Source organism: Microtus oregoni, unplaced genomic scaffold (genome assembly GCF_018167655.1).
Source record: "Microtus oregoni isolate MIOR12 unplaced genomic scaffold, Mior012 000000F_ref0000247, whole genome shotgun sequence".
In the NCBI taxonomy this organism is placed as follows: Eukaryota; Metazoa; Chordata; class Mammalia; order Rodentia; family Cricetidae; genus Microtus; species Microtus oregoni.
The window spans coordinates 42,170,001-42,182,822 of record NW_024543059.1 but is presented as its reverse complement, the minus strand read 5'-3'; the positions used below and the strand labels follow the sequence as shown (position 1 = coordinate 42,182,822).

The following is a 12,822-nucleotide window of genomic DNA, read 5'->3' as shown; positions in this document are numbered from 1 at the left end:
ACCCCGAGACACACACCCAAGTGCAATGCACCCCGAGACACACACCAAGTGCAATGCACCCCGAGACACACACCCAAGTGCAATGCACCCGAGACACACACCCAAGTGCAATGTACCCCGAGACACACACCCAAGTGCAATGTACCCCGAGACACACCAAGTGCAATGTACCCCGAGACACACCAAGTGCAATGCACCCCGAGACACACCAAGTGCAATGTACCCCGAGACACACCCAAGTGCAATGCACCCGAGACACACACCCAAGTGCAATGTACCCCGAGACACACACCCACGTGCAATGTACCCCGAGACACACACCCACGTGCAATGCACCCGAGACACACACCAAGTGCAATGCACCCGAGACACACACCCAAGTGCAATGCACCCCAAGACACACACCCAAGTGCAATGCACCCCGAGACACACACCAAGTGCAATGCACCCCGAGACACACACCCAAGTGCAATGCACCCGAGACACACACCCAAGTGCAATGTACCCCGAGACACACCCAAGTGCAATGTACCCCGAGACACACCAAGTGCAATGCACCCCAAGACACACACCAAGTGCAATGCACCCCGAGACACACCAAGTGCAATGTACCCTGAGACACACCAAGTGCAATGCACCCCGAGACACACACCAAGTGCAATGCACCCCGAGACACACACCAAGTGCAATGCACCCCGAGACACACCCAAGTGCAATGCACCCCGAGACACACACCAAGTGCAATGTACCCCGAGACACACCCAAGTGCAATGCACCCAAGACACACACCCAAGTGCAATGCACCCCGAGACACACACCCAAGTGCAACGCACTTGGTCAAAGGCACAGAAGAGGAAGCTCCACACCTGGCCAGCCTGTCTGTGACCCACCCACAAGGGTAGCGGAGATGGCTGCTTGCCTGTGGAATAAAGACACTGAAATACATTTTGCAGTGTTGTAAACCAGCCTTATAAGTGTCTTTATGCAACTCCTCCAGAAAAGGTGTATGTGGGGTGAGTAAGGAGCAGAAGAACTGCAGGAACACAGGAAGGGACCATAGTGTCACTCCCAAAAACTTTGTATGGGAAATGCTTTGAGAAACAAATCTTTGTTTGGGCACACAATCCAATTCATTGTAGTAAAACCCTGTTACCTGCAGTCAACCAAGTCTTCTAGTACAGTTCAGTTCGTCCTGAAAGTACTGCAAAAACCACGGTCAAGGTCATCAACCAAAACAAGAGTCAAGGATGCAAGAGGGGTCAGCTGTAGCTTGTAAAGGCTTAGCTTCGCATGGTAGCACCACCATAAGAGGATGTAAATCTGTGTCTTACAGCCAAGCCACACTTCTGAAAAGCTCATTCTGGCTCAGCCACCAGTTTCTGGACTAAGCACTCAAGGACAGGGAAGGTCAGAGCCACTTGTGACACCTGAAGCCTATTCAGTGTAGGTGCCCTGTTTAAGAAAAACAATGTAAGCTTACAAACTCAAAATGACAAGGTATTTCCCAGAGTCTTGGGGCCTCCAACAAGTAAGAGGCTCTTAAATCAGTGATCCCCAAACTCTGCTAAAAACTCAGGGAGCTTTGTTAAAAACAAACAAACACCCAAAACCTAATGCATGACCAGAGAGGGTGACCCACACTTATAATAACAAGGCCCAGGGGTGGAGGCAGTAGGTTTGGTAGTTCAAGGCCAACCTTAGCTACTCAGCAAGTTTAAAGACTGTCCTACAAAAGCATAAAGGTCCAGTTTATGTCCCATTGCCAACTAAATTGGTAGGTCTAGGGTCGAACTGGCATAGGGTCTTAGAAATCCCCCCAGTGGGCTTGGTTCCAGGCCTATTAGGAGTCTGGGAATCTGCTATAAGCTTAGCTTTATTAGTTTCAAAAGGGAGGCATGATGCTCATTCATTTATATAGCTAACGCCAGGGAATGCCATATACCAAACACTGCACTCCCAGAATTAAGTTCATACAGCCAGCAATCAATAAACGTTTGTTAGGGGGATACAGGAAGCCAGTCTGTTGCGGGTTCTGGGGTCTAGAAAGGAGTGGGGGAGGGGAGGCCAACAAGCCTCTTGACATATTGGTCTGTCTTTGATCTCTCTTTTCCTGGGGAGTGAATCTGTGTGTGTGGAGGGATGGTAAGTGTACCTTCCTACAGAGAATCCAGAAGATGCCCAGATATTCTCACCTCTCAGCTCCAACGCTGGCAACTCCATCTTCTCCCCGCACCCATGACACAGGGTCTCAGCACTTCATGCACTATTCTCAAATGCGGGGGTGGAAGGCAACAGCTGCATTTTGTCATTAATACATCAGATATTTCTTTTGAACCGCCCAAACACCCCCCAATCCTCGAAGTAATAAAACAGAGATCCCTGTTGGTTTTAATTTGGTCTGATCCAAGAATTTAAATATACCCTTTAAAAACAGTCTTGTGGGGCTGGAGAGATGGCTCAGCGGTTAAGAGCATTGTCTGTTCTTCCAAAGGTCCTGAGTTCAATTCCCGGCAACCACATGGTGGCTCATAACCATCTGTAGTTAGGTCTGGTACCCTTTTCTGGCCTGCAGGAATACAAACAGACATAATATTGTAAACATAAAAAAAGAACAGTCTTGTGTTTAATTTGAAATTAAACACATTTTAAATGGTTTCTTCCTATGATAGTGTCAGGTGCAGAAGGTTAGCTACGACGCCCACCTCATGAGACCCACTGTGCTCTCCTTAACCCCCTCCTGGCTTTGAGGGTTCTAGTGACTTAAGGCTATGCTATACAGTTAAGATAAATTACAGGTTCTGATTTTTTTCCCCACTTAGGCACCTTGAGTCCCCTGCACACAACCTGAATTGGCTCTTCCCCTCCTCCCTCTGCTGTAACATCACCATGCCCTGCTGTGGCAGGCTTGTTGGCATCACCCACATCTCAATTTGAAAACTTCTGGAAAGCTAACTGGGAGCTTCCCTTTGCAGATGACAGAGCTGAGCCCCGAGCAGCCAGAGAGTTGTCTCTGTGCTGGGTGAGTGGGGACAGACATTTAGCTGCTGACCTTGTCATGAAGATGGAAGGCGGTGGGGTGGTGTTAGGGAGCCCCGGACATTCAACCTGGAGGACTGATCAGAGGCAGAGGCATGGGCCTTGGTTTGCAATGATGGAGGAGGTGCTAACTAGCACCCTTGTTTCTCACCTATCTTGAATTCCCACCTCTTTTGTCCCACAAACAGCACAATACTTCACACAAGGTCAACTTCAGGTCACTACAGACTACAGAATGAAAGAATGAGTAGGTGTCCTTTACAGCTCAGTTTCCATCTTACCTCTTTTAGAAACATCAACAGAGAACTTAGGGACAACACCCCGAAGGTCTCTGAAGAGATGGCATCTTAACAGAATCCATGCTAATACACAAGTTCTCCCACAGTGGACCAGCCCTCTGCCCACAGAAGCTCGTGAAGCCACATGGAAACCAGTGCTAGAGTGCAGCTGGAGAGAACGAGACAAGAATGACGAAATAGGCTGGCAGTACACACGCAGTGCCTGGAGACGGGATTTGGGGTTCCATTTAGCCTGGGCATGTAGCAAGGCTTTTTCTCACCTCCCCCAAAAGCTGATGCTAGGAGCTTTAAAAAACAAAAACAAAAACCCGAGCCAGGCGGTGGTGGTGCACACCTTTAATCCCAGCATTCAGAATGCAGAGGCAGGTGGATCTCTGTGGGTCCCAGGCCAGCCTGGTCTACAAGAGCTAGTTCCAGGACAGGCTCCAAAGTAATACAGAGAAACCCTGTCTCAAAAAAAAAAAAAAAAAAAAAAAAAAAACCAACCAACCAACCAAACAACAACAACAACAAAAAAAACCCCAACAAAACAAAAAAAACCCTTGAGTTTAAATTTTAGAATAAGATGAAAAACAAACACCAAAGTTAGGTTTCTCCAAACTCCAGCACATGGCAAATAAACTCGGATGTTTTGTGGGAGAGAGACAGACTGAGGACAGATCCAGACAGCACAGTTCCTCTGGTGATGGGCATCAGCGGTAACCTGCTTTCTGCTCCCGCCACATGGATCCCCAGGGCCATAAGTCTGTCCTCCCTAGGACGCCACTCCCTGTGTACCCCACGGAGTTTCTGCTCAGAGGGGACCACGCGAGCTCAGCTCTTCATCTAATGGCTTTCTTCTAGTTTTTAAAATTTCCAGAACTGCAAAGGGAAGCGAATCTCTTAGCTCCCGACAGCAACAAACCCTTGAGTTTCTTTCTCAATCACTTTTCTAGATGAATTCAGAGAGGAAATAAATATTTTTTCTCTCTTTAAATAATTTCCATTTCTTTCAAGGCTGAGTAAACTCTAGGCCCAGAGAAAGCAGGATGATATGATTATGGGATGTATTAATCTCCCCATCAAAGGAGGGGCGGCTTATGGTTACAGAGCAGCTGGTACGTTCCTCCAAAGGGCTTCTGGGGGTCACAATACTCAGAGAACACCCTTCCAAGAGGCCAGCAACATCCTAAAAGCAAAAAGCATCTCCAGGACTTGGTATTTGCTCTGTGTGCTTCCCCTCAGCTGTTCTAAAGGAAGAGCCAGGCCCCATGAAAACAGGTTCAAACAGGCAATCTGACTACCAACGTTTTCATACCACTGGGAACTCAAATGAAAATGTGAATTTTCCATTGTTCAAGTCTGTTCATTGTCATAGAATGTATTTGGGGCAAGCCATCTATATTTCTTTGTAAACTGAATACTACAATTTAAAAAATGAAAGTAATTGAGGTCATTTAAAACAATCAAGTCATTTATTTTATTCAAAGCTAACAGATATGAAAAAAAATTAGTTTCATCTAGGGAGTTGGTTCCGGGGTCCACGTCAGTGGGCTTCTCTTCCCTTCTCTCTCTCTGTGTGTGTGGGGAAGTTAGAGAATTTTTTCCTCCAGAGAAGTGTTTGCTAATTGTGAACTGCCCCTGGTTACAAGCAGAAGTTGGACAGCAGCCACAGTCTGAAGAAAGCATGGTTCTGGATTTGCGAATTCCCCAGCATTTCCAATAGAGACCCCAAAGGAAGAGGGACATCCTCACACACCTTTCCGAAATACAGGCTCAGGGAAGAGTGGCTCCCCAGAGACGCTAATTCTTCAGATGCTGAGGTGTCCACAGGCAGCTTCAGGATCTAGTGCTGATTGGTTCTAATGGAGCCGGTGACTGGCACAATAAAGTCCTGGTGCTGGACTCGCCCACTGTGGCTGCACATGCAGGACCCACCCCACCCAGCCATGCTCTGAGCTTTCAATGCACCCTCCCTGCAGGCAGAAAGCCTAGACTTGAGGAAGTCAAACTCCTTCTTCCATATTCTATCAAACTGCTTTCTTCCCATATTCTATCCTTGAAGCTGTGAGCAGCTGGGCCTGAGCAGGAAAGTACCATTTGTATTGAAGAGACTTGTTTCCAAACCTCGGTGTCTCCTGCAATCATGAGTGTCAGATGCTGTGGGGAAAACCACAAAAGCCATTATAAACAGACCCCATGATGTCAAAGGAAAAACAGTGGGGGCAGCCACTTTAATAAACAGCCTTCTTTTATTACAATAGGCTTGACGTCACCTGTTACTTATTGTTTCCATCACTAGAACACAAATCTTTGTGGGACAGGATGAAAAGGACATGTGGACTTTACTGAAGTATTTTAATAACCTTGTATTGACAGTAGATAGAAGCCCTGAACAAGGGCTGGGAGCAGGAAATGATCTTAGTGATTTCATTATGGTTGGAGGGAAAGCCTTCCCAATGACAGCATTGGGCAGATGGTCTTCCACTTGCAAAGAGCCTGCAGGTCAACAGGCCCAATATTGATACAAGGCTAGTAAGTAATTAGCAGGAGCCTAGCAAGCAAGGGAGTTTTCATGAATATATACTGCAGCCTGAGCAGTGGAAGAGGAAGCTGGTATTTAAGGTTCCTTCAAGGTGTCTCACGAGGCAAGGTGTTTAGGGGCCGGAGGAATACACCGAGATCACAGCCAAGGAGCTCTGAAAGTCTTGCTACAAACATGGCTCACGGAGAAATAGAGACCATGACATACTCTCCGGTCTGCCTCGCCTCAAGTCAGTGACCAAGTCCTGTTGATTCTTGATGGACACTTGCTCACATTAGTCCCCTTGTCTGTCACCAAAGCTTCCAGCCTGTGATGAGATGCCAGGCTTCTCATTGCCTTTGGTCAAACCCACTGAAGTGATGTATCACTGAGGACAGGGGCATCCTGAGGCCTGCCGTAGTTCTTCAGAACCCCAATCAGGGTCTGGTAGCGTCTTTCCTTGCCTGCCTTCCCACTGCCAAGGTGGTTTCTTGTGTCTGCAATTCCCTACATCTATCAAGAATGGAATGTAGGCTGTTATAAGTGAGACACAGAATAGCAAACACCACAAGCTCTCAAAGGTGACATGGAAGAAAAAATGGTTTCCTAATAAAGGGGATAAGGGTGCCCAGAGGTGGTGAAAGCTGGGTGCAAAGAGTAGAGGGGCTCAGGGATGAGCACAATCGGACAGAGCACACGTCTAATGTTCTGTGACACAGCTGGGTAACTACTTAGCTGCATATTTCAAATTAGCTAACCAAAAGGATTTTTTTTTTCTTAAATTCTCAAGAAAAAGCAATGATAAACAGGAGACAGAACAATTACTCTAACTCTTGTGTGGCTTATGTAAATGTATTACAACCATGTTGCACCTTATAAATACATATAGGTGTGTGTTAATACTCTGTTTGAGAGAGAATCTTGCTTTACAACCCAGGCTCGACTTGAACTCATGACCCTCCTGCCTTGGCTTCCAGAGGGCTGGAACTATAGCTTTGTGCTACAGTTCAGATTAATGAAAAAAAAAAAGACTAGGAATGCAAATGACTGTGTAGAACAGGACTCATGCCCAGTGCACTTTATAGCAGGGAGCCGTCATACTCACAGACTTGAATCAGGAACTACTCTGAAGACCTCAGGTGGGATATGAAGCCAGAGGGTACCAAGGCAGCATCTCCCTTGGGCTGTTTCATTAGTACTAAGAAGCCACTCCAAAACTCACTGGCTCAAAACAAGCATTTTAGTTCCTACTCATTCACATGTGGGTCAGGGTGGACTACAGCCATGGTTCTCAACCTGTGAGGCATGATCCGTTTGGATGGGGGTTGAATATCAGATATCCTGCATATTAGATTTTCACATAGTAATTCGTATCAGTAGCAAAATTACAGTTATGAAGTAGCAATGAAATAATTTTATGGTTGGGGTCACCACAACTTATGGAGCTGTATTAAAGGGCTGCAGCATTAAGAAGGCTGCGAACCAGTGGTCTACAGACTTCTCGTCACAGACCGAGCATTAATTTCTTGTCCTGCAGGGACTAAGAGTTATCCAGGACATGTTCTCCTCCCAGTGAATGGCAGGAATGCAGGGGGCTGAATGCGCAGAAGCATCCTATTCTAACATTCTATTGCCTAGCGACCCGGGCCAGCTCAAAGTCAAGGGACAGGAAAGCATGCTTCATTCACCAAGGAGGCATAGCAAGGACACAGATACAGACTAAGTGAAAGCTAAGTGAAAGGATCTGCCCACAGCTGTCTACCTCGTCTGTCCCCTGTGCAGTCTGCAGCATCTGCCTGCATCTTTATACATCTAGAGTATGAGCCCTCACTGGGACAAGACTTCTGTCTGCTCTGTCCACTGTGGTCTTCTCAGAATGCTGCCTCTGGGTTTTGTTCATCTATCTTCCTAGTGTCAAAACATGCACACAGTGGACAAACAATGGCTGACTGGCTGCCCCAGACCATGTCCCCAGCCTTATAAGTTTCATGATGTTGAGTCTGGTACCCCCGAGCCAACCTCATTTGCCAAGCTTTATTCAGACATCATCCCCCTTCTGTCAGACATGATAACAAGGAAGAATGCAGGCAGCTCAGTGAAAGAGAAGGGGACGTGGATAGGCAGATTCCTTTAGAAACCCTTCACGACCTAATCCATGCTTACGCATAGGCTGTTAGTATCCTATGATGAAGAAGGCTGGCTTTAGGGCCAGGCAAGCCTAGAATAGATTCCACGGCAGCTATTTGCCAACTGTGATACGCTAGGCACGTGTGCAGACACTCTGAGTTAGCCTTTTCCCATCTATAAAATGGCGAGTGTTGCCTTCGGGAACCATTGTAGAATAACATAAATGTGTTTGTACAGTGGATGCCACACGGTAAAGCCTGAACCAATGGGGACCACTTCTATCACGAATCTTAGGTCCTGTGTCTGCCACACTCTTCTCCACCCTTACACATATTCGGTATCAGGCTCAATTAAGTTCTGTTTAGTGGATTGTACTTGCAGTATATACTTAGTCCAAAGTAGCCGCTGTTGTTGAGTACAGACTCCTCCAGGTCTGGGTGCAGAGTCACACAGCCTTTGCCAGAACCCCGAGGTAGAAACACTCAGGGTGAACCTGCTTGGTCACGGAGGTCCACCCACACCTCTGGCTGTGAAATGCACTAGAAATCTAGAGTCCTTCTATTTCACAGATGCTCCCTGGGCTGTCCAAGACGAGATCTAAGCGAACTTGATGTCATACAAATTAAACTAAGGCATACTACACAATTTTATCAATGCAGGCTTTGTATTCTATGCAGATATGCAGCACAGACAGGTTAAAAAATGAACCACAGAACAAAAGCTAGCAGCATCTCCACAAAGGGTCTATTGGCTTCCCATGGTTCCCACTACTCTAAGTCGGGCATAGCTGTGGTGAGATTTTGTTTGTGCTGTGTTGACCGAGGGGCAGGCCGACCTCTGCGAATTCAAGGTGTGGTGGCACACACCTTTAATCCCAGCACTTGGGAGGCAGAGGCAGGTGGATCTCCGGGAGTTTGAGGCCAGCCTGGTCTACAGGGACCAGGCGGGACAGAAACCTCGGTCAGCACAATGGTACCCATATGGACAACTGCATCCACATAAACCTGAGAGAGTCTGGGAAATAATTCTAGACAAAAGAAAGGGGTGGGAGAGAGTAAAGCACGGCTTATTGATAGCAGCACATTCTCAGATGGACTCTGCTTGTTAGAGGCAAGCACTCTCATTTAAGAGAGGCTTCCTGACTCAGCTTTAGCTACAAAACCTTGCAGCTTTTAACAAAACACTTAAATGGTGTTGATGAAAAGGTAACTGCATGCTTTTTGGTGGTGGCAGGGATCTTGAAACGCCATGGAGTGGTGGCGATAAACAAGGCTCCCGTAGTACTTCTGCCATGAGGCTGGAATCTCAGAAAGCTAAGTAATGGGCTGGATCCAGCCATCAAAGTCATGGCTTTAATCCTAGTCATATCGCTTAGCAAATTAAAGACTCACATGGTCACAAAAAGAGAGACATATACAGTAAAGAGAGATTCAAAGATGACGAAAACCTCTACATGGTTTACAGTGTGTTAAAAATATATGCAGGCTTGGGAGAGAAAAGAAAAATGTTAAAGTCCTTAAAATAAAAAAGAAAGAGAGTAGTTGGGTGTAGTGGCAAACACCTTTAATCCCAACACTTGGGAGACAGAGGCAGGCAGACCTCTGTGTGGTGTAGAAGGTCCTTCTATCTTTGTGTTGCTTTCATTGGTTAATAAAGAAACTGCCTTGACCTAGTTGATAAGGCAGAACTTAGGTAGGCGGGGAAGACAGAAATGAATTCTGGGAGGAAGAAGGCAGAGTTGGGAAAGATATGCCATGCATCCGCCAGAGACAGACACTGGAAATTTTATCCGGTAAGCCACTGCCATGTGGCCACATACAGATTAATAGAAATGGGTTAAATTAATATAAGAGTTAGCCAATAAGAAGCAAGAGCTAATAGGCAAGGCAGTGATTCAATTAATACAGTTTCTGGGTGGTTATTTCGGGGCTAAGCAAGCTGGACAGCCAGGAAGAACAAGTAGCCCCTCCTTGCAACATCTGTGAGTTCAAGGTGTGGTGGCACACACCTTTAATCCCAGCACTTGGGAGACAGAGGCACAAGGATCTCTGTGAGTTCAAGGCCACCTTGGGCTACGTGAGATTGAAGTAGTCTAAAAGAGAAACAGCTCGCACATTTGATCCCAGCACTTTGGATTGCATCCCTTTAAACCCAGCACTAAGGAGGTGGAGACTGGAGTGACATGGCAGGGTGGAGAGATGAATATAAGGTGGGAGGAGATGAGAGCTCAGGACATTCAGTCTGATGATCTGTAGGGACAGGATTGCCCCTTTGGTCTGAGGATTCAGTAGAGGTAAAAACTAGTGGCTGGCTGCTCAGCTTCCCTGATCTTTCAACATTAACCCCATATCAGACTCTGGGTTTTTATTAATAAGACCAACTAGAATTCGTGTTACACCTGGCCACATGGACGATGTCTGACCAGCTTTTAGGTTTGACTAACCCAATGAATAAGCACTGAGAATAGCAATATCTTAAAAACTTTTCATGTTTGAGATTCTGATAGTTTCTTTCCCTACCTACTATACCACAAAACCACTAAAGACTTCCAACAAGACTGTGCTAGTGCCAAACCACATACTCAGTTTCCATAGTGAGAAGACACCGACACTCCTCAGGGCAAGAGTCTCCATGCAGTTTAGCTGGGATAACGAAGGTAATTTTTACACATTTTATAAACACAAATCCTTCAAGGAGTACAAAGAACATCCCCTTAAATTCAAAGGTTCTGAGGAGAACTGGGATGGATTTATAAAGCTGCCCTTATTGTGCATAACTGAGACTTTAAAAAAGCCAATGAAGAACTCCAGTTAGTACCTGAGGTGATGCGAACTGAATCCTAAGCACCTGGTTAGCTGTGCCAGTATCCTCATCAGGAAGCCTTGGTTGGAGGGACGAAGCACCAGGGAGACAGACTGCAGAGGCTGTCACATTCTCTCAATCTCATCTACAATTTGCTTCAGTAAATCACACTCTGAAGCAAAACCATGCATTTCCACCTCCAGCTGCGAACCAGAGTGACTCTCGGGGGAACAAAGGCAAAGTAACTGTGGTGGTTTGAAAGAGAATGTCAGCCAGGTGGTGGTGGCACACACCTTTAATCCCAGCACTTGGGAGGCAGACAAATCCCAATGAGTTTGAGGACAGCCTGGTCTACAAAGAAAGTTTCAGGACAGCCAGGACTGTTACACAAAAAAACCCTGTCCCAAAAAACCAAAAAAGAAAGAAAGGAAGGAAGGAAGGAAGGAAGGAAGGGAGGAAGGAAGAAAAAAGGGAGGAAAAAAAGTTAATAAAAAGAAAATGGTCCCCAAAGGGCATGTGTCACTATGGGGGTGGGCTTTGAGGTCTCACCTATGCTCAAGCTACTCCAGTGTTTTAGTCAACTTCCTGTTGCCGGTAAGATGTAGAACTCTCAGCTCCTTCTCCAGCACCGTGTCTGCCTGCATGCTGCCATGTCCCACCATGACAATGGACTAAACTCTGAACTCTAAGTGAGCTGCCACAATAAAATGGTTTCCTTCATAAGAGTTCCATGGTCATGGTGTCTCTGTACAGCAATAGACACCTAAACTAAGAGAGTAACTACTGCTTCCAAGTTGTCACTAACAATCTGGGAAGTCTACACAGCCTGTTAAATGCTCACAGAACCACTACAGTGTATTAGCAGGTTAGCGCTCTAAGCTGGTCACACCTTACCTCTTACAGAGTGCGGGGAGGATAGGGACATTAAATATATCACAGAACAGGGGTCAGGGGAAGCTGCCAGAACTTTCTAGAATGCCTCTTCCTTTTCATCCCCGGATGGAACAGCACAGCCCTCATGGTTATGAAGAAGTAAGTGCAAAGATCTGCGCGGTGGGCCACTGGGACTGGAAAAGGGGATGGTGTGCGCTGATGGTCTCTGTACAAAGGGGAGGGAGGTGACAGTGGAGAAACTCTAGTGACCGGCGCAAATGAAAGTGGGGTAAATGGGGAGGAGGGACATCAGGAAGTACACGGTCTGATACAACATTCATCCAAATCTTCCAAACGCCAACTTCAAACCACTGGAAACAGTTTATTCCTTAGAGAGCAGAACTCCAACTCGGGTCTCAAGCCTGAGCCTTCACACTGGGGAAGCTTTCTTCCAGGTCCTCGGCAAGAGCCTTGTCAACCTTGCGAAGGACTTTAATGAAGTCTTCCACCTGTGAACCACACGAAGAACCAAGTAACTGTAGTGGAGGAACAGGCAGTTTTTGTTTTTTGGTTTTTTTTTTTTTGTTTTTCGAAACAGGGTTTCTCTGTGGCTTTGGAGCCTGTCCTGGAACTAGCTCTGTAGACTAGGCTGGCCTCGAACTCCCAGAGATCCGCCTGCCTCTGCCTCCCGAGTGCTGGGATTAAAGGCGTGCGCCACCACCGCCCGGCGAGGAACAGGCAGTTTTAAAGACATTCGTGGTCAACTATGAAAATGCTCCTCCAGAGGCTCTGAAGCCGACAGAAGCATGCAGTAGATTCACAGAGGTCAGCCATAGCACTTCTTGCAGTCACCGGAAATACTCTAGTAGAGACTCTAGAAGTGTGAGCCCTGACCAGCTCCTTCCCTCCTGAGCTATCACAGACCCCGACTGCTTCCCTTTAGGACCGACACTCTATCATAACCCTCTCTGCACTGACACTCTATCATAACCCTCTGTGCACTGACACTCTATCATAACCCTCTCTGCTGACAGGTCCCTTACGCTTTCATTTTCCACAGTTCATTTTCCTAAAAACTCTTATTTTGAAATTACGTTCAATGGTAATAAATAGTGTTGTGTGAAAAATCATAAAAATGTATTCATAAAAATTAGGTTTGGGGGCAGGCATGGCGGCACATTT

The 12,822-nt window shown here is 46.5% G+C and overlaps 1 protein-coding gene across 2 annotated transcripts in view; it reads right to left on the bottom strand.

Moving 5' to 3' along the window:
• Positions 1–11,374: 11,374 nt before the first annotated feature.
• Saal1 (serum amyloid A like 1) overlaps positions 11,375–12,822 on the bottom strand; it is a 22,003-nt gene continuing 20,555 nt past the window's right edge. For both annotated transcript variants that reach the window (XM_041635000.1, XM_041635078.1), the window contains exon 12: positions 11,375–12,149. In XM_041635000.1, coding sequence (XP_041490934.1) covers positions 12,057–12,149 — 93 coding nt within the window. In that variant the 3' untranslated portion in view covers positions 11,375–12,056. The remainder of the gene's footprint in view (positions 12,150–12,822) is intronic.